The sequence below is a fragment of the Podarcis cretensis genome, assembly GCF_951804945.1.
Source record: "Podarcis cretensis genome assembly, chromosome: 2".
Taxonomy (NCBI): Eukaryota; Metazoa; Chordata; class Lepidosauria; order Squamata; family Lacertidae; genus Podarcis; species Podarcis cretensis.
This window is the reverse complement of record NC_137171.1, coordinates 33,647,201-33,668,574: the sequence shown is the minus strand read 5'-3', so window position 1 is coordinate 33,668,574 and position 21,374 is coordinate 33,647,201. Positions and strand designations below refer to the sequence as shown.

At 44.6% G+C, this 21,374-nt stretch overlaps 2 protein-coding genes and 1 long non-coding RNA gene across 7 annotated transcripts in view; 1 reads left to right on the top strand and 2 right to left on the bottom strand.

The window, feature by feature from the left end:
• Positions 1 to 21,374, bottom strand: part of LOC307211175 — a 205,471-nt gene that overhangs the window by 141,074 nt on the left and 43,023 nt on the right. The window lies entirely within an intron of this gene.
• LOC307211145 (uncharacterized protein) lies at positions 62 to 20,112 on the top strand. 2 transcript variants are annotated; one of them, XM_079967474.1, is made up of 8 exons: positions 62 to 3,020; positions 4,235 to 4,570; positions 4,797 to 4,878; positions 6,549 to 6,661; positions 7,718 to 7,761; positions 8,948 to 9,088; positions 9,248 to 9,382; positions 19,577 to 20,112. In XM_079967474.1, the coding sequence occupies exons 1-8, from the start codon at positions 2,837 to 2,839 to the stop codon at positions 19,652 to 19,654; spliced, it is 1,113 nt and encodes a 370-aa protein (XP_079823600.1). In that variant the 5' UTR covers positions 62 to 2,836; the 3' UTR covers positions 19,655 to 20,112. The 2 variants fall into 2 exon arrangements, with proteins under 2 accessions (XP_079823600.1, XP_079823601.1); XM_079967475.1 differs by lacking the exon at positions 19,577 to 20,112 and having other exon boundaries at positions 65 to 3,020; positions 9,248 to 10,324.
• The window catches only part of HEATR9 (HEAT repeat containing 9), a 30,806-nt gene continuing 20,034 nt past the window's right edge, over positions 10,603 to 21,374 (bottom strand). For 3 of the 4 annotated variants that reach the window (XM_079967425.1, XM_079967424.1, XM_079967427.1), the window contains 6 exons: positions 18,715 to 18,834; positions 17,414 to 17,487; positions 14,112 to 14,163; positions 12,160 to 12,246; positions 11,959 to 12,050; positions 10,603 to 10,787 (listed from right to left, as the gene is read on the bottom strand). In XM_079967425.1, the coding sequence (XP_079823551.1) occupies positions 10,703 to 10,787; positions 11,959 to 12,050; positions 12,160 to 12,246; positions 14,112 to 14,163; positions 17,414 to 17,487; positions 18,715 to 18,834 (510 nt within the window). In that variant the 3' untranslated portion in view covers positions 10,603 to 10,702. The remainder of the gene's footprint in view (positions 10,788 to 11,958; positions 12,051 to 12,159; positions 12,247 to 14,111; positions 14,164 to 17,413; positions 17,488 to 18,714; positions 18,835 to 21,374) is intronic. The other variant, XM_079967426.1, reaches the window with a different exon arrangement.

Sequence of the window (21,374 nt, the reverse complement as noted above, 5' to 3'; positions counted from 1 at the left end):
AATTTACCAATGGCTGTACCAATGGCTGTATACCCGCCCACCTGTGGGGAAGGGAGGGCGGATACTCCTGATTGTCAGGAGACCAGCACAGCTGAACTTTGTTTAGACTCAGAGACCATAAGATCAAAAGGCTCTTCCTCCGTTCCCAGGCCTCTCTTACTGTACCAGGCTCCTAAGTTGTAAATTACTTGATAACCTCCTGTGCCTTTTTACAACCCTATCCACACTCAGGCCCCCAGCTGTGCCAGGGTCTGCAAATCAGATAACATCTCATCCTGCCTAGGGTCAAGATGTACCAGTAATTGACTCACACTTCTAGAGACAGAGAGTTTTACTTTTAAAGAGACCAAACACGCATTCCCCATAAGGCCACACTCTTATCTCTCCCACAATGCCTCACTCCTGCGTGAACCAGCGTTTGACATACCAAGATTTCCCAACTTCACTACAACAAGAAGATCTAATGAAGTTTTCCTTAAGAGCGGACACACCACTGCTTCCTTCAGCTCCCCTGGGAATGTCCCCGTGCCAAGGGACAAATTGATAATTTCAACCAGGGGGATCCGTTCAATGTCAGGGCATGCTCTAATCAGCCAAGACGGGCACGGGTCAAGGGGGCAAGTGGTGGGGGCAGGCAGCTCAGAGGAATCTATCCACATCAGCAGGGAGTATCCGATCGAAATGGCCCAACCCTGGAGCCGAAGACAGTGTTCAAACGGAATGTTTACCTTTATCTTTGTAGCTCTGTAAAGAAGAGGACTTGGGCAGGCCAGCTTTCAAGCAGGGCTCCTGTCACTGCCCCACAGCCTCAAGGCATGGATGGGCAGGCCTGAGGATACTTCTTGCAAGTAGATCACAGTTTTATGCCCTGAAAACGCCCCCAAGGCACTGCATTCGGGGGTATGAACTATGGAACACTAATCCTCCATTTCCAGTTTCTCAATGACTTGACCTCCTCAAGGCCATGAGTTTCCACAGGATGACAAAGCACTATGTGAGGAGAAATTTCATATTATTGCTCAAGAGCTCATCACCATCAATTACCTCAGTTCCTGTGCGAAATACGTCAGCCATTTTGGAAAGTGCAAACAGCTCACCCGCAACAGTTGACACTATTCATCAATTATTTTTAGTCCCCTTCTTAGATATAGAAGAAGAATTAGCAATAACTGAACAACCAGACCTTGCTCCCTCTATAAATATGACTGGCAAAGCACAACTGAGCATTCTGACTCCCTGTTTGTAACTATACGAGCACCTTGCTGTGTGCTGACAGTCAGAGTAATTTCCAATTATACCATTTTCACAATGTAACAGGGGAATGTAGAAAATTGATGTCTCTGATAGTGCTTGAAAACTCATTGTTTCTATTTTGGAGGAGTTAAGCTCCTAGTCCCCATGGCTGAGGCAAAACTGCAAGTGGGGAAACCCAGCCAGGTGGTTGTATATTATTATTATTATTATTATTATTATTATTATTATTATTATTATTTCTTCCAGTTGCTGAGAAAAGAGGATGCTTAGTGGGGCTTTTGTTGGCCAATATCCTGCATAGTCTAGCACTTTCTACAGTCCTCATCTCCACATCTTTCCCTACATAGGTCATGCATACTGAGCCTTTTCCACACATGCTTTGTCAACTAAGCTGCAATTTCCAATATCTTTTTCATGATCTGCCATTCTTCATTAACGGGATAATAAATTTTGTGCTGCTCAATATCGTCAAGTCTGGCCTCCCTTCAGTTATATATCATTGGTGGTCCCAGAAATGATTTCTCTCTCATACATCTGAAACGCATCCTACATATTTTTGACCTGGGTGCTTTATCATTGCTTTAAAACTGCAGCCCAGCCGCCGCTTTATCTTTGCATATGCAGCACTTTTTCATTAGCGAATGGTGGGAAATAGCTTTGTTTTCTTCTATTTTCTCTCCTGTTGCTGTGCTGCAGATATCTTATTTATAGGTACTTCCTGGTTCCGATCAGCCTGAAAACGCCCTTCTTCCTGTTTCTGCTTTTTGCAATTATCTGGATGCATAGGAGACACAACCGGAAGAGAGCTTCAGCTCCCACACTTCCTGCCGCACAACTCACTTGTAACCACGCCGTCTCTTTGTGTATCACAGGGAATTAAACCGTATGATGGTGGGGGAACGGGGAGCAGAAAGCTCTCTAATGAGGTGACACCACCATGAGAGAACTTTGGCTACTGCATCAAACTGTCCACTGTGAGGACAGGATGTCGGACCTGACTAGCTCAGTTGGTTAGAGTGCAGCACTGATAATGCCACAGTTGCAGGTTCAATCCCCGTATGGGACAGTTGCATATACCTGCATTGCAGGGAGTTGGACTAGATGATCCTCAGGATCCCTTCCAACTCTACAATTCTAAGACCAGATGGGCCACTGGCCTTCTGATTCACTAGGGCTGTTTTCATGTTCTTATGGGACAATACTGTGCATCTTCTCTTGCTTATCACAGCCCAGTTGTAACTACACTAGGTCATAGTATTGGTTAAAGTCATTCCGGTCCACTGAAATGCATTTACATTATTCTCCTCAGCTAGCATGTGTATTTCTTAATATAAAGGGGGGAGGGAATACACTAACCACAGCTGCTTGCATACTAAGGATTGCAGAAGAGAAGCTGTCCTTTCCCCCTATTTCTGAAGAAGGCTGAGCACTTCCGCTTTCAGGGGCGGGGGTTAAGTTATGGCCAGTGAGCTTTGAAGATTGTCTTTCTTGCCAGAAACTTGTGAGAGTATCTTGAGGCCTCTGGGAGAGACTGGTTACCTTTTACCTCCCTCCAACTTTAGCAGAGGAGAGAAGCAGAATCATGAAACCGTTGAGGATGTTGTCTCTCCTGGGCTGGGTGCTAATTTCAGGTAAAGAAGAGAAAAATGCTACGTCAAGGCCACAGATCTTGAAGCATAAGGAGGAAGTCTGCCAAAATGCATGGGATGTCACTACTGAAAGTCCGGAGGTAGAAGACTTGAGAGACAAATGGTGGAAAGCGAAAGGTAAACATGCTATTTCTGTTGCAAACTGGCATAGCAATCTTTTGCATGTGCATATACCCATATAACTACTTTGGAATCTTATTGTGTATATGTAAGCATATGACCACCATGACATGATGCCCTGATTTGTGGTTGGATGCTGGCACAAGTAGCTGAATTGGTTGGCATGCCCATTTTCAAAAATTCATTGTTTTTCCCTATGAATTCGAAAAACTGTTTGGTGCCATGCTTAGGGGCAAAGACGCTCATCTCAGAATATAGTTGCACATTGCAAGACAAACATTGCCAAACTTCAAACCAACATCTCACTATGACAATTCTAAAGTTTCCACACCGTGGGAAAATATACTGGTAAATATCCATGGTTGCAAAGTGTGTGTGTGTGTGTGTGTGTGTGTGTCACAGTAAAGAGACTATCCAATAATACAATAATGCCCGAAACTAGAACTTCTATACTAAATGATGCAGCCTGAACAACCTTTTCATTTTAATGCAGATACTTTGGTACCCTCTTACTAATATCCACAAGCTGGTTTGCCCAAAGGCGCTTGGTGGGCCAGAGCCTCTCACAGGGGCTATGGGGAGAACAATTTTGTGAATGCTTGTTGCAGAGACGTGGAAATACTTGTCTTGTAATGAATGTCCTGGCTTGGCTGCCATGCTGCACACCTTTCAAGGACTAGACTGAGGAGCAATGGTAGAGACTGCCCCCCCTCCTCTTGCACTTCCCAGAGAAGAGGGAGACAGTATAGATTTAGAACAGTGGCTTGCAGAAGGTTACAGTTCAGAGGCTGCAGAGGGGAGAAGCTGGGAAATATTGGGAGAGGAGCAGGAGGAAGAAGAAGCACCACCAGGGGAGAGACAGCTGACAGACTCAGTGTCTTTGGAAAGCATGCCAGACCCTCCCTCTCCCAGGTCCAGGTGGGCTCTGAGAGTAGGAGAACAGAAAGCTCAGAGGCAGAAAGCACAGATCAGCTGATAACATATAATAGGAGAGAGAGAGGGAGTGGGATTTTACTCAGAGCAGCGCCATTATCCAAGATATCTCTCTCTGTGAATATTGAATAAATTACCTTGGTAAGAACTTCTTGTTTTCCCCATTTCTGACTGCCAGCCATGAGGGAGGGGGATTAGATTCCCTGTAGCCTGACAACACCAGCAACATGATGTCAACCTGATTGACTCCAATGAATGATTCTCTTTCTTTCCCCCAGAGACATGGCAACTGACTGGTCCAGTTGAAGTGCATGGATATGAAGGGAAATCTCTCTCTTTGTGCTGCCATTATCAACAAGCTTTTGAAAATAACACTAAGATTTGGTGCAAAATAAAAGAAGGCTTATTGTCAGATTCCTGCAAAACTTTAATATCATCAGATGGAAAGGTGAACATGGGCAGAGTCTCCCTCAGAGAGAATAAGAAAGAGTACTACTTTCAAGTGACCATGGACAATTTGAATCTGGATGATTCCGGTGTTTATCGCTGTGTTATAAATCGTCCATACCATTTCTATAATATCAGACACAGGGTGAACGTGGCAGTTTCTCCAGGTAAATGCTGCTTCTCCTCCTCCTCTCCTTGTTTGTAATGATAGAAATGCAGGAATGAGGAAATGGAGAAAGAAAAGATCTCCAGAACATCAATGAGTAGATGAAATCCTTCTCTTCATGCAGTAAAATACAGAATGTTGTTGATACAGCAGAGGAACTATGACCACATATTTTATTGATTCTTTTTTGTTTTTTGTCCTTTGCCCCCACCCCTCACCCCCCTCAGATCCAGAAGAAAAGTTATCAACTACAGAAACACCGGAATTTATCACCGTAGTAAAGTCTACCCACAGCCCAGATCCTACAGAGTGAGTATTTGGGTTCCTTTTCTATAACCTTGTGAGGGGCTTTCTATGTGGGACCCACTTTTAATCTCCCCCTTTTGTCGCTGACCACTGAAATATAAGATTTCTGCAGCTAATCTCTCCCAGATTAACTGGGGAATAGATGCCTGTGAATATCTGTCCAAAATATGGTATTTATACTGATGTAATGGACAGCAGATGTTTCCCAGAGGGAGCTGTGGTACTGGGCACTTTTGAGAATACTAGGTCTGAAGAAACTGCTACAACTTTTTGATTTTCATGTTGCTGCCCGGTGCTATTGTTTGAACAGAAATTAGCTATGGTTTTTACTATTCCATGCTTGCAGGATTGGGAACACCTCCACTTCTATGACTTGCAGACTGATGGAGTAGAGCATTTTTGCAACCCCCTGAAGGAACTTAGAAACTGGGACTGGCTTAATCTGCATGATCTGGTGTCTCTTGACAGTCCCTTCAGTATCTGCTCTTGCGGGGGTTATGTTTGCAAGAATTATGACTGAGCAACAACAGCAACAAAAGACACAAGTATGTGTATGTCTAAAAGGGATGCGGGTGGCGCTGCGGGTTAAACCACAGAGCCTAGGACTTGCTGATCAGAAGGTCGGCGGTTCGAATCCCCGCGACGGGGTGAGCTCCCGTTGCTCGGTCCCTACTCCTGCCAACCTAGCAGTTCAAAAGCACGTCAAAGTGCAAGTAGATAAATAGGTACTGCTCCGGCGGGAAGGTAAACAGTGTTTCCATGTGCTGCTCTGGTTCACCAGAAGTGGCTTAGTCATGCTGGCCACATGACCCGGAAGCTGCATGCCGGCTCCCTCGGCCAATAAAGCGAGATGAGCACCGCAACCCCAGAGTCCGTCACGACTGGACCTAATGGTCAGGGGTCCCTTTACCTTTACATGTATGTCTATAACCCAAGAGCCCACATAAAAAACGTAAATCATTAAAATACAAAAGGTTTGGTTAGCTAGAAATTTGTTTCCAAAACTTTCCGACTTATCCTCAATTGCTGTGACGTTGAACGGGTGGGAGCCACCCACCACAAACCCCTTTCCAAGGCCATTAATTACAACTGAAGCAATTCATAAATTAATTACAGTATTGCTGTTAATGATCAGTAACAAATTACATCATAAGGTACATGACTAAAATAAACCTTATCTGTTGGGGAATCATGTATATAATGTTAGACTCTCCAATCTGATTGACTTTTGGGGGGTTTGCTCCCATTTTAACATCTCTGAAAAAGAGCAGTGCAGACCTCTGTGCACATTATCCATATCATCTTCTGTTTTCATCCTGGGTCAACATGACAATCTGGGCCAGCCCGGATGACGATGGTAATTTTGAAGGCGTTTCAATCACATCGAAATATTTGCTTGGATTCTTGCAAAAGAAAATCCCTTCCCTGTGTATCATTTTTGGGGAGGGAGGAGGAATCAGAGATTGACAGCACAACCCTGTGCATGTCTAAGGTTGGATTGAGTTCAGCGAGACTGACTCCCAAGTAGATATGCTGAAGAATCAAGAAAATAAACAAGTGGAACAAAGTTGCATATTATGTAAGAAGGATGTATTTTTTAAATGAAATGGCCATTGTTGAAATGGCTAATGGAAATATGTGACATTTGACATTCTATTTTTTTCTTTTGCCAGGACCCCCCCAGAATCAAAGCTCTACATTTTGATATATAGTATCATTCCACTATTTATTCTTGTCTTACTTGCAACTGTGGTGCTGCTTGTGATGTCAAGGAAGAAGAAAACAGGTCAGAGTGATGCTGTATTCTTTGTTTATTCCTGAGCATGCTTCCTTCCTACTTGAATTTTATTCCGCATAAATCTAACACAAGAACTCTGTTAAACAATTCACCTCTGAATGTCACCTGTTTCTAAAACAAAGAGGCAACAATCCTCTGCACACATACTGTATTTTTCTGTGTATAAGACTAGGGTTTTCCCCTAAAAAATAATGTCAAAAATTTGGGGGTGTCTTAAACACAGATAGATCTCCCCCCATTTTCTTAAATTTGAGTCCCCAAAAATAGGGGGTGTCTTATAGATGGAAAAATATGGTACTTAGGAGTAAGCTTCATTGGACACAGGAGAACCTGCTTCCAAGTCTACAGAGCCTCCAACTGGGATTGGGGGAAACCACATGACAGCAGGAGGTATTCAACTAAATTTTCATGCTGGTGACATGAGACTCCTCTTCCACCACTGGTCCCCTTGCTGCCCCCAAATCTGTTCTGGAAGAGTGGGGGGAAGCCCCAGAACAGATTTAGGGCGTGTGCAGGGGAAGAATGTTCTGTTGCACAAAGATAAATACTTGTTCTGATTGAGTCCTTAGAACTAGCTTAGATACAACCCATTGAGAGGGTGCAATATGAAGAAAACAGAGACTCAAACAAATATTAAGGCCCAAGCTTCTTGGAATCTTAAGAGAGGCCTGAGTGACAGGGAGCAAACTGAGAAGCCACATGGCTGGCAGTAGTGATTAGCAATATTTCAGGCTCTGTGGTCGTAGGGCTGCAAATCTATGCACACGTACCTTGGAATAAGCCCACTGAACTCAATGGGACTTGCTTCTGAGTACATAGGCCTAGGATTATTTGTCTGTTTGTTTATTATTTATATACCACCCTTCATCCAAAGATCTCAGGAAGATTAATAAATAAAAGCACAGGATAAATATTCAGTATAATTTCCAGTAGGTGTAATTCCAGTGCAGAATTTCAGTCAAGCAGATTTTTCTTACCACCTAACCTGTTGCTGCAGTTGCTTAGTTTGACCTACCTGATTTCCAATTGATGCATCCATTTCAGAATCACATTTTCAGAGAAAAGAGGAGCTAAATCTACCAGAAAGGGTAAGGCAAAAATCTCACATCACTCCATGATAACATTTTTTTTATTAATATTATTTATAAAATAAATATTTATATACCACTATGTCATGAAAAATACATGAAAGTGGTTTGCCGCAATACACAAGGCACATTAATGCAATCACAATAAGTAGCACCAGAACAGTCTAAAATTCTTATTTCTGAGAAGTGGAATAGTAGTACAGAGGAGCAATGGGGAAGATCTTCAGATGTGGTGAAAGTCAGTTTTAAAATACCACAATGTGATATCATAGCTGTGGGTTAACCAGCTTCATATACCAAACATGCTTAAGTCTACTTAATACATGAAGGGGTTAATAGCATAGAGCAGAGTTTTCCAACCTGTGTCGCATCGGCTACAGTGTATTATGCAAATACTCCCCGTGCTCCTCCCAGGGCTAGAAAGGGGTGAGTCTAACCTCCGGTTTGCTAGAGAAACTGAATTACTGTGTTGCAAAATGATACATGTCTAAAAAGTGTGTCACCAACATGAAAAGTCTTGAAAGCTCTGTCATAGAGTAAGTAAGCTGTCCTGCCAGCTTTAGCCAAGTCCACTTCCCCTCATCTTGGGAGGAACTGGAAGTCTTTGTTCCCTCCTCGGTCTACCTGAGAAGCTCAACATGTGAAGAGGTTCCAAGCTGGTTGCTCCAGCTCCAACCGCATGACTCTCATCAGCCATTCCTGATAACTTTCACCACTTTGGAACTAAACTAAATTTAGCCTGCACAACTTTTTCTGAATGCTGTATGGGTAGGCACATGAATCAGACCTTTGAACAGTTTGTAAGTAAGCAAATGTTTAACTTACCAAACATGTGATCTTTTCCTATGCTGGGAGAAGAGGGAACTCACAAGGGCATATTTTAAAGGTCTAACCATTTATATTTCCATGCTGCATATTTTGTGATTTTAACTCTCTGCTGGCACTCAGGAGTTCTTCTTTATATACCTCTTTTCCCTTGACCACCAGCAACAGTGCATCTGCTAATACAGCCAAGATTTCAGCATACATTAGGCCTCATTCTTGAAAAGTTTGTTCTTGGTGGCATGTTTGCAATTTGGCTGGCTGGCAGAAATCTTACTGAGTACCAAGTTAGGGTCATGTCAGATGAGTAAAGCTCCCCTTCTGTGACTTGTTTTCAAAAGTGTGTTTACCTCCCCTCTCACAGATGCCTACCCACAATACTGAAGATACTCAGAATGAGAACACCATTTCTGACCAGCCCCCAGACCATAATGAGACGGGACTCTACAGGATTGTTAAGGTCCTTCCTGAAAATGACTATGAAGAGATTCACTGCCAGAAAAAGGTAGGAAGAAAATGAATGCTGTAACCAGCATCTTTATTAGCCACTGCCATCTGTTTGCGCCAGTATGGGCCTTCGGTCTCATTCAGCAGGGCTCTTACCTACAGACTGCCTGAGGCTTGTTGTATACTTGTTAGCATTTCTAATCTAATTCTCTTTCAGACTTCAGAGGAGCAAGATGAGGTGTCTTATGCCAGCCTGGATATTTCAGATCATCATGGTCACGTCTACAACAACATAAATCTCTCCAGGCCAGCCCACCCAGAGACACCTGCTCAGGAGGTCTTTTATACAGAGGTGAAGCCTGACCATTAAATATATATATCCAAAAGTGCACTGTCTCTCAGTGCACTGTCATGTGGGTTTTATTATCCAGGCTCCAGACCACTTCTCTAGCTCAGAGACCCTTCCCCTTTAAAAGAGTAACTTGCAATAAAATGAGGTTGAATCACTGCTCTGCTTCAACAAAACCAGCTGCTGGGGAACGGGAAAATGACAGCAGATCCTACTCTTACAGTAAAAGGAAAATGATGGATCTGCATTAGCTGCAACCACATACAGTGAGAAAGCATATGCCAGAGAGGTAAATATAATTTGAGCAGGGAGGGAGGCTTTAATGTACCTTAATGCATGACTGTATGCTGTTTATTTGCAGAATACCTTCCCCAGAAAGATTTGCCTGCTGCAGCAATTTGGGCACCAGGTGCTTTTTATCCCAGGCCTTTTAATTTCAATTATATGCTTCAGTAGTGTATTAGGTCTGGACCCAAACTGATTACTCCTTGCTGGGTGTGGTGGTGTTTTCCAGCTAGTGCTTATACAGTGGTACCTCTGGTTACGTACTTAATTCATTCCAGAGGTCCGTTCTTAACCTGAAACTGTTCTTAACCTGAAGCACCACTTTAGCTAATGGGGCCTCCCGCTGTTGCCGCGCCGCGGCCGCACTATTTCTGTTCTTATCCTGAATCAAAGTTCTTAACCCAAGGTACTATTTCTGGGTTAGCGGAGTCTGTAACCTGAAGTGTCTGTAACCTGAAGTGTATGTAACCCGAGGTACCACTGTATTTATTATATACTGGTTTTGATATTTTTATGTCGGTTTCTGAGTTATTTGTATTGAGGTTATTTAACTGACCCAAATGCGTTTTTGTATTTGATTGCCTTCTGTACGCCACCCAGAGGACATTGTTCGATCAGCTGTTCAGAAAACTGAGAATAAAACAATAACAATAATTTGTATCCTAGAACATGAATCTGCAGCATTAATTATAGGCTCTCCCGTTTAAAAAGAAACGCATTTCTGCTTCTTGTGGCTACACAGCAAAGTTTGACACGGAGAAGCTTGGAAATCAACAAAGGACCTTGGGCAGGAGTTCTGGTAGTCAAAAGGAAAATATTATAGAAAGTCCACTTGGGTGATAGGTAACCAGATGATCTGAAAACCTGCAATCAACGTAACTCGTGAGATGCCCGCAACTGCTGAAGAAATGCACTCTGTGAATAGGCCTGCTCAGATATATTCTCACACACTTTGCCACTGGAAAACCAGAGGCGATGTTTTATTCCATCTGCCTTGCCTTGATTCTGCTCTCGTAATCCAAAAAGAAAGAAGTCATCTCAGTAGATTTTGAAGGATTGGAGCATATATTCTTTCTGGGCATCAGAGACCTTATCAAGTGACTCCAAGGCTTTGGAACATTCTCTGCGAAGGAGGAAGGAGAGCCAGGGAGAATGCAAAAGAAAAGGAAGGTAAATAAAGACTCCCTTTGGGGGACGCCATATTTTTGAATCCGTTACTAGGATTATCCTGCCAGTTAGTAAATTACCTACCCCCAGAGAAAACACTCCCCCCCCCACACTCCCCCCCCCCTTTGCAATGTTCACTTGCCTCTGTAGCATTTTGCATGGGGAACCTGATGCTGAACTAAGAATCCCCATGTCAGGAATTCAAGTGCCCAGTTCCAGGAACCCAAGAGACACATTTTTAGCATACTCCATTTGCACCTGTGACTCCTTGTTATGCCCACCACATCCACACATCCAAATTCTCTACAAACTAGGTCGCTTTCAAACCAGCTATGACTCCAGCTTGCAATGGGCATTGAACTGGCAGGCTGAGGGACATCAGGCAGGGACTTGGCCTACGTCTGCCACCAGCCAGCTCAAGCCAAAGGAGGAAACTGCAGGAAGGACCAGAGAAGGAAATCTCCGTTCAACAAGATGTGCAGGCAGATGAGAATGCTTCCTGGCTTATAAGATGCTCCCTGATCAAGCTTGCCGAAGGTTCTGAGCAACTAAGAAACCTACTCTAGCTGGTTACAGAATGCCTCTGCTTCAACTTTTACTTTACAGGGGCTGCTTCTGGGATTTTTACCCCTCACCACTTATTCCCTTCTTCCTGCCTCTTAGGAAATTGCTGCTCTGATACGGCCTTCAAACAGACCTGCTCTCAGGGAGTTGCATCAGGCATGGCTTTTACTTTATTGTGCACCCTTTAATGTGCATCATAGGGATGCAGGTGGTGCTGTGGTTTAAACCACAGAGCCTAGGGCTTGCCGATCGGAAGGTCGGCGGTTCGAATCCCCGCGACGGGGTGAGTTCCCGTTGTTCGGTCCCAGCTTCTGCCCACCTAGCAGTTCAAAAGCATGTCAAGTGCAAGTAGATAAATAGGTACCGCTCCAGTGGGAAGGTAAACGGCGTTTCCGTGTGCTGCTCTGGTTCACCAGAAGCAGCTTAGTCATGCTGGCCACATGACCCGGAAGCTGTACGCAGGCTCCCTTGGCCTATAGAGCGAGATGAGCGCCACAACCCCAGAGTCATCCACGACTAGACCTAATGGTCAGGGGTACCTTTACCTTTAATGTGCATCATACCTGGCGAGAATCCCTTGTGTCTGTGCTTTCTTCACAAGGCTCTTCCTCACATGCATGTTGTCCATCCCCAGAGTGGAAAATGCCCTGACAACCTGAGAGGAGTATGTGGGGAAACACTCAATTTACTGATGAGCAAAAGAGACACAGGCAGCCTCACAGAAGGTTCCATCCTACATGCCTCTGAGCTGCCCTGGTACCAACCTGTATGCGGACATCCTCACAGGTGTCTAGCTCCAGCATTTCCAACATGGCAAAGAACAAATTCTTATTGCGAATGCCAAGGACACCCTAGTGAGAGGCAGAGGAATGAAGTGTCACTTATATAAAGCAAAACAAGATGCAGAAAGGTTTCTCAAATTGGCATTTTATTCTTTTTTAAAAAAATATTAATACTTTTCAGATATATACATTTACAATCATTGTGACATTTTAAAACTTGACTTCCTTCCCCCCCCTTTCTGCAGTTCCTTTATTTTTAATATCTTCTGCATATCCAAATTAACTTACTCATTTATTTATCTTCTTTAAATATATATTTTATTCTTAATGGTGTGCCACAACATTTAATCTGGCCATCTTTCATGATCAGAGAGCACTTTTCTTCTCACAATAATAGATGGACACATGAATTATTATTATTTTTTATTATTATTTATTGATTTTTTAAAAATTTATATACCGCCCCATACCCGGAGATCTCAGTACCACATGTATCTGAGGAGCTTCATTTCCCTAAGCAAATCTACACACAAATGTATAATCTACAAACAGGAAGAGTTAAGGGTAAACAAACAGAAATTAAATATGCGCAAGACAGAACTGCTATTGGCCAGGAAGACTACCATTCCATTGGATAGGATGTTGACCTAGAAACCTGGGAGTACTCCTGGACCACACCTTGTTATAAGATACTTTGGTCCAATAGCCTTTTGTCCAGCTTCAGCTGGGGCTCCAGTGGGGCTTATTCCTGGTACAGTCAGACTGGCTGATTCTAATTGTGCAGCCTGAATTTGTTGCTATGTTACTGAATACCAGAAATTGTGACAGTCCGGAAGTGCCTATATGTCTTGCAAGTATTTCTGAATGTTCTCAAGAGCTTTAGGCCCAATAATTTCTTGGGAAAGGCAGACCCAGCCACACTCACACATGCCTTGGCCATACAACTCACTTCCAAATTAGATGACTTCCAAATGCTCTGAGTTCCTGCCCACGAAAAGTGTTCAGAAACCTCAGCTGGTGCAAAACATAGCTATCAAGAAGGTCGGCTGGCGTCAGTTTTGTAGAGTACATTACACTCTGGTGTTATGTGAGTTGCTCCAGCTTCCCATTCTTTTCTGGGCACACTTCAAAGTTCTGGTTATTAACAACAAAGCCCAAAATGGCTTGGGATCAGGAATCTCTGAGTTTGCATATGTTCATCACTGGAGACCATGTTCTGTGCCCCTTTGCTTTCAGAGCAGCCTTCCCCAACCGGGCACCTTCCAGGTTTCTGGGCTACATACAACTCCCATCAGCTCTAGCCAATAGTCAGGAGTGGTGAGAATTGCAGTGCAAACCAGCTGGAAGGCACCAGGTTGGCAAAAGGTGATTCAGAGACTTGGCTGCCTGGGGCATGTGGGGCTTAGGAATGTGATGGTTATGGACTTTCCTCCTTTGGGAAGTCCAGCCAGTCTCTCACCTTGGCCTTTAGGTGAGTAGTGAAGACATTCTTGGGGCTCTGGAATTATTGTAACAGTTTAATCCCAAAGGCAAGCATGCAGCTTACTATGGGCAATATCTGATTTGTGTCTCTTCGCTGTTGGAAGTCAGTAGAGTGGGGAGAGGGAGGGAAACAGCCTTCCTTCTTATTCAGCTGGTGGATATCTTCCATCAGCAGAGTTTCTCCAGTTGAACACTAATCTATGTATCCTTGCATACAGTGCTCCCCCCCCCCCCGAAAAATAGGTGCCAGCGTTCCCCATGAAGTTGTTACAGTAAGTGCCACACTTTTTAACAACAACAAAAAGAGGCGCCCATATTGAGTACACTTGAGTACCTCCTGAAAAAAAGCACTGCTTGCGTAATAATAATAATAATAATAATAATAATGCACATTTTGTGATTGCAAGCTAACAGCTCCAAGGCTATGTGACTAAACATGAAGTGTGACTTACTAATGCAATCACAGCCTTCTTTCGGATCTCATCTTTGTCATCCCTTAGCTGCCTATGGACAAAAAAGGAGGCATTTACTGACATTTCAGAGGAGAAGGAGAAAAATGTTCATATCCATAAGATTCCCCCCCTCCCCCTAAAAAGAGATATTGGTTCCACTGTGATATTATTTCTCAACAATTTGAAAGAACCCTTTTCAAATATGCCCTTCTCAGTTCAACCAAAGCGATATCCTCCTGATGCAAACTTCCCATACCTGGATGAGAGATGCCAGAGAATAAGACTGCAGTTCAAAGTGCACTTATTTGGGAATGAGTTAGTGAGGTTTAGTTCTCATTAAACATGCATAGGATCAGGTTACAAGGCTGTGTACAGATGGATGTTTGGGTGGGGTTGGGTGGGGGACAACAGCAACAAGTGTCCTATTTCACGGCTTCCTTTGCACTAGCCTTGAATCAACTTAATCTCAGGGTCTTGGGTTCGAGCCCCATGTTGGGCAAAAAGACTCCTACACTGCAGGGGGTTGGACTAGATGACCCTCATGGTCCCTTACAGCTCTATGATTCTGATCCTGTGAAAGGCAGTAGTTTACAGTGCAATCCTCGCCAAGGGCTTGTTCACACTTCTGCTTGTGCCATGCCTAGAAAGCATGGGTTCTGAGCAATTTTCCCCTTGCCCTTCTCCTTTCCCAGGGAAAGCCCACTCTTTAGCAATAGGTGGGAACAAATGGCAATCTGGGGGAAACCCAAAATGCTGCCTGCTCCAGTTGAGCACTAAAAAGCAGGGGAGGGAAGCAGCTGAGACACAAGAGGAAGTGTGGATAAGCCACATGCCTGCTCAGATGTAAATCCTATTGAATTCAATGTGGTTTAGTTCTAAATATGTGGGGTTAAGACTGCAACCCCAGTAACTCTGCAAATATAATGGATAAGGGCAGAGCCCTGTTACTGGCCTAAAGAGTCCTGTTTGATCTGTTTTGTTTTTCCCCCTAATTCCACATTGCAGCAGCCTCTTCCCATGGAGCAAAGATGACTAGATTGCACGTAGCCTCTGGCCTAGTCTATTTCAATCTCTAACAGAAAAATGAGTACTTCCCCTCCTCTATTTTTCATTTGCTTCAGGAGCACATATGTGGCAAACCACCCCTCCTTTCACATAGCTTCACTGTATGGCAAAACCACACATTACAATACAGTGGTACCTCAGGTTACAGACGCTTCAGGTTACTGACTCTGCTAACCCAGAAATAGGGTTAAGAACTTTACTTCAGGATGAGAACAGAAATTGTGCGGTGGCGGTGCGGCGGCAGCAGGAGGCCCCATTAGCTAAAGTGGTACCTCAGAACAGTTTCAGGTTAAGAACAGACCTCCAGAACGAATTAAATTCTTAACTTGAGGTACCACTGTAAACCTATTTTCTTAAAAGCATGTTTGAGCTGAAAAAGCAGCCACGGGACTCCAATCTGAAATATGTTATGTAACTAGAGTGTGGGTTCACACCAATGTCTTGCCAAATTTCATGTGTCATGGGTTGAAAGGAAGTTGAGTGTAGCCATCACTCTTCCTGCAGTTCGGCAGATGTGGTGGGATTTCTGTAGGCGGGTTGTGAGGTTCCCCTCCACCACTTCAGTTCTGTGCAAGCAAGCCTCAGGACCACTCCTGCTCGTTATCTGTTTAATAAATGTGCTCTAGGAGTCTGCTGTGACGCATGGTTAGCACAAGAGGTTTTCAGTCATATGAATAGATGCAAAAGGGAGCTTGGGACAGTATACCTGAAGGAGCGTCTCCACCCCCTTCGTTCAGCCTGGACATTGAGTTCCAGCTTCAAGGGCCTTATGGCGGTTCCCTCACTGCAAGAAGTGAAGTTACATGGAACCAGGCAGAAGGCCTTCTCAGTAGTGGCGCCTGCCCTGTGATATGCCCTCCTATCAGATGTCAAGAGAATAAACAACTATCTGACATTTAGAAGACATCTGAAGGCAGCCCTGTTTAGGGAAGTTTTTAATGTTTGAAGTTTTATTCTGTTTTTAATATTCTGTTGGGAGCTGCCGAGAGTGGCTGGGGAAACCCAGCTGGATGGTCATGGTATAAATATCATCATCATCACCATCACCATCACCATCATCTGCTGCAATATTCAGATCATGCTTCAGTAGGGTAGTTTTGGCTTTTTTTCTAGATTAAAGTACTACAAAAAGCTGCTAAACTAGTTTGAGATGAGACCACAGTGGGTCAAGATTTTTTTTAAAAAAATGTGTGCGTACTGAAGAAACGACAGCTCTACAATATTGTCTAAGCCACTTTGCAGCCTACTCCAGCAGCTCAGCCAAGGATTTTTGTTTCCCAGAAAAGCCAGTGGTCTGCACAATCCATGCCTCTTCTCCTTCAGGGAGATTCCTCCTCTGTCTCTGAATGGGACTCGCTCTGTCTCTCAGCATCTACCTCTCCTTCCCAGGGGTGGAGGAAGGGGGGGCAGGTCACCTCGGGTGTCACCACTGGGGGGTGTGTGAAAAAATGTCAGGTGGCACTCACCGCGGGGCCTGCAGCGCGCCCAAGCCACGCGTCTCTCCTGGGAGTAACTCGGTGGCTTGGCTGCCCACAGGCTCCGTGCTGCTTCCACTCGCAGTTGTAGGGTGGCTGAGTGGGAGGAAGCAGGCAGACTCCTCAGAGGCCCCACAGACTGTCCTACCCCGGCTCAGCTCGCCCCACGGTTGGCTAGCCCCGCCCCTGGGCACAGGGCATGCGCGCCGCCCCAGGGGCCCACTCGGCTTGCTCCACCGCTGCTCCTTCCAACTGGGAATTGCCTTTAAAGGTGTATAAGTCCTGCAGTAACTTTGTTATAATATTTTTTAAAAACTCTCTAATAATCATCTGCATGCAGCTTAAGACAATACGAGATTTCATGAGCCTTAAGAATGTGGATTCTAGTCCATGAAATTATGGTTCAAATGCTGGTTTCTGTAAAGTGTGTGGGCGGGTGCAGCCCTATAGCTCCTTTTGCACCCAGGTTGCATACACACAATACAATTAAAGCACCCCCTTCCAGAATCCTGGGAACTGCAGTTTAGCAGTTACAAGCAGCTACAATTTCCAGAACCCTTAACAAAATTCCAGTTCCCGGGTTTTTTGGGAGGGGGAAAATGTGCTTTTACGGGGTGAACACAGCCTCACACCAGGTGGCACTTTCTGCAGTTTGACCCCTGCAGTTGAGAAGTGTGAAAGTTGCAGCCACCTTTAGGGTCTCTCTCACTGAAGGAAAAAAATGGAATATACATTGAATCGTTGCCTTATCTTGCAGCTTACTTCTCCACTATGTCCCAGACTCGCTTCTTTATGTTCAGTTCTTCAACAGTTGAGGCAACAGCCTGCCTCACAACCTGGGTGAAGGATGAGACACAAACCTGATATTGGCATCTAGGAATTCTGCTTTTATACCTGTTGTTACCTTGAACCCACACCATTAACCATAGTGTCAGAGCTGCCTCCAGGTCCCAGCTCACAGAGGACCAACGCTAGGCTGTAGTTATGTACAAAAGTCTTTATTGCGATTCGGTTTCCATTTTAAAGCCGCAGCGTGCAGCTCTACGTCTCGACCTTAGACCGGCGAAGTCCCGTCTGAGTCTCCTCCCCTTCCACACCAGTTTAAGACTCTCGCTTTGCTCCACCTCTTCCTAAGTTCCTTTCTCCTCTGGGCCCTCCTGCCCGCTAGGGTCTCATCCTTCCTGGACTCCTCTGACGCTGACCCTGACGATTCTTGCCCCTCCTTCCGGCGGGCTTTAGGACCTGGTTCCCTATCCGGGCTACCTTCTGTGCCGCTCGCCTGTACCTTTGAACTTGGCGCGCGCGCCCAGCCTGCAACTTTCCTCTTGACCGTTCCCTCGCTCTCCGATGGAGGCGTGGTCAACCCTGACTCATCTTCTCTCGCTGGTGGTGAATATGTGGGCTCTGACACCTGGAACTCCTCCCCCCCACTGCGCTCTGGTGGGGAAGCTGGTCCTGATTTCCAACTGCTGCTCTGGGAGTCCCCGCTGGCCCCTTGCTTCTGGGGTGTCCCCCTTGGGTCGCCCCTTGCCCTGCCCATTGGCGCCCCCTTCTGTGAATCTTCCGATTCGCTGGAGAGGCTCATGGAATCTATCGGGCTGCTGTCATATTCTCCTACGCTGCCCTCGGATTGCTCCCCCTCGCTTTCCATCTCCTCTCCTCCCTGCGCTCCCGCTGAGTCCCTGACACATAGTTTCTCAGTTTGAATTCTGTGGATAACTCAGGCTGTGTACACATTGCTGTTTACTTCAACCCCAGTGTGCTCCCACCACTGGTATTTGAAGCAAAGTGCACATTATGTTAGCCACAATCCATATGTATTCTGTAGTTTCTTGAGAAATACTTGTGTGTGACGCACTTGCCCTCAAACTAGCTTCTATATGATTAAAAAACATAAGCTGAGGTGCGTACATTTTTGACATCCGTTGCTTAGGCACAGATGGCATCTGAATGGAATAGGACATGATGGAGAACTAGAGAATTTGGGTATTTTAAAAGGCAAGGCAGAACTAGTTCGCAAAACTGAAAAACCAAAGGGACAGCTTTGAAAAGTTCAACATCACCAGAAAAGGTTCCTCGGACAACTTCTCCAGAAGCACATTGAACACTTCCTCCTCCAAGCCTTCCTCTTGGATGATTTCGAGCCCTATGGTGGCCAGCAGTCTTGCAGCGTCAACGCGATGCTGAGGGTAAAGAGGCAAAAAAGAGGACATAAACCATCCATTTAACAAACCTCATGTGCTTGTGGTATTTCAACAGACTGTCCCTTCAACCTGCTCTTTGTTCTGCCACTCTTTATTCCACTATTCACAAGTCCCCACCACTTCTTTTCTAGTTATGTTTTACTGATTTTCAAAGCTTACAAAAGCTGTTACAACACAAAGAAAAAGAAGAAGAAACTTAAAGGGGTAAACAAAATAAACTTCATAGGATATAGGAAAAGTTAAAAGCTTTTGTTCATGATGCCCGTCCAAAGGCATGCATCGTCAAAGGCAGGCAAGATCCATGTTAGCTAAAGGTAAAGGGACCCTTGACCATTAGGTCCAGTCGTGACCGACTCTGGGGTTGAGGCGCTCATCTCGCTTTATTGGCCGAGGGAGCCGGCATACAGCTTCCAAGTCATGTGGCCAGCATGACTAAGCTGCTTCTGGCGAGCAGTGCACAGAAACGCCATTTACCTTCCCGCCAGAGTGGTACCTATTTATCTACTTGCACTTTGATGTGCTTTTGAACTGCTAGGTTGGCAGGAGCAGGGACCGAGCAACGGGAGCTCACCCCGTCACGGGGATTTGAACCGCTGACTTTTTGATCAGCAAGTCCTAGGCTCTGTGGTTTAACCCACAGCGCCACCTGCATCCCTAAGATCCATGTTACTTTGTGCTTATATGAAAAATAAAAATCTACTTATTTATTTTTTCCTTCTAGCCCGTTAACTCTAAAGACAGTTTCCCCATACCACCTCTTCTTCTCAAGCTGCATCTGCAACACAGACAAAACTTTTGAGAACATGAACAAATGGAACAATGGAAGGAGGGAAATCCAGTGATAGGAAGTCATTGAAAAAAAGAATACAATACTTGTAACCCAATCCCATGCATATTGTTCTCAGAAACGAACCTGATTTTTCTCAGAAACAAATCTCTAATTGAGGGTGCATGAAGATGGTGGTCTTAGCTGTTTCTGCACTTTGCATAGATCACAATTCTTGCGGCATCAAATGCAAACCCGTGATTCAATCATGCATCTTGGGCTGTTCCCATAACATTCTAGGAAGGTGATTTCAAGTTCAGTGGGGATTCTCTTAGGCTAAATATGCCCCTTTGTTGTTGTTTAAAAAGGAAATCATGTTCAAGGAGTTCTGGGAGAAGCACTAGCCTAAAGAACTGGAGAATGCAAACATGCTTGGTGCCTTGGACAAATCCCCATGTACTAACAGCAAGTGAAGTTGCACAGATCCAATTATAACATGTAGAACTGAGCAGTTTCAGGAAAAATAGAGGCATGGTGTCTCAGCCTAAAGCAGGGTTGAGAACTCTGTAGTGTCCCTCCAGATGTTTTTAGACTACAGCTGCCGTAATCCTTGACCATTGGTCGTGCTGTTGAGGCTGATGGGAGCTGAACATCTGGAGGGCCAACCGTTTCCCATCTCTGGTTTAAATCTGCCTCAAACTGACATTCTATCAGCCCCCACAAGGGTAGTGATGTTAGTAGGTTGTAGCAAAAACCATAAGGTCTTGTAACTTAACTTAAAAACTAACACATGTGTTATGGATGAAGTAGACTCTAGCCCAGAAAAGCTTGTGCTTTATATATATCGTGATATATTTGTTAGCTTTGAGGGACTACAAGACTGTTTGTTGCTTTTGTGATAGGAGCAGCAATGCCCCTATCCCCTGACATTTCAGTAGAGATAACACACACATTTCTGAGGCCGTTCCATTGAGATTATTATTTGAAATGATCCAGAACTGTGCAGGAAAAACAAGTTCCAGACATAAACCCTTGGGAAGGGGTCCCACTGAACCCACAGCAGGGGTAGGCAACCTAAGGCCTGTGGGCTGGATGCGGCCCAATCACCTTCTCAATCCGGCCCATGGACGGTCTGGGAATCAGCGTGTTTTTACATGAGTAGAATGTGTCCTTTTATTTAAAATGCATCTCTGGGTTATTTGTGGGGCATAGGAATTTGTTCATATTCTTTTTCCAAAATATAGTCCGGCCCACCACATGGTCTGAGGGATGGTGGGCCAGCGCACAGCTGAAAAAGGTTGCTGACCCCTGACCCCCTGGAACTTATTTCTGAGTAAATATAGATAAATAGAATCATTCTGTAAGATAGCTAAACAGAGAGAGAGAAGCTCAGACAAATCTATATACCAGCAAAGGACCTATTCAGCCAAATTCATCCATGAAAAAGCATGTAGAGAGAAAATAGTAAGCAAATTTTTGGATCCATGGACGAGCAAAAGAGTGGAAGGGAAATTCAGCCAAAATTGAGATACAGTGGTACCTCTGGTTACATACGCTTCAGGTTACAGACTCTGCTAACCCAGAAATATTACCTCGGGTTAAGAACTTTGTTTCAGGATTTGAACAGAAATCGTGCAGCAGCAGGAGGCCCCATTAGCTAAATTGGTGCTTCAGATTAAGAACAGTTTCAGGTTAAGTATGGACCTCCGGAACGAATTAAGTACTTAACCCGAGGTACCACTGTACTGGCTCA

Bases quoted from the DNA above. Each gene is read 5' to 3' on its own strand.
- LOC307211145 (XM_079967474.1), top strand. From the start codon at position 2,837: ATGAAACCGTTGAGGATGTTGTCTCTCCTGGGCTGGGTGCTAATTTCA. The intron at 6,662-7,717 runs GTCAGAGTGATG...CATCCATTTCAG, and splicing joins GTCAAGGAAGAAGAAAACAG to AATCACATTTTCAGAGAAAA. The intron at 9,089-9,247 runs GTAGGAAGAAAA...ATTCTCTTTCAG, and splicing joins AGATTCACTGCCAGAAAAAG to ACTTCAGAGGAGCAAGATGA.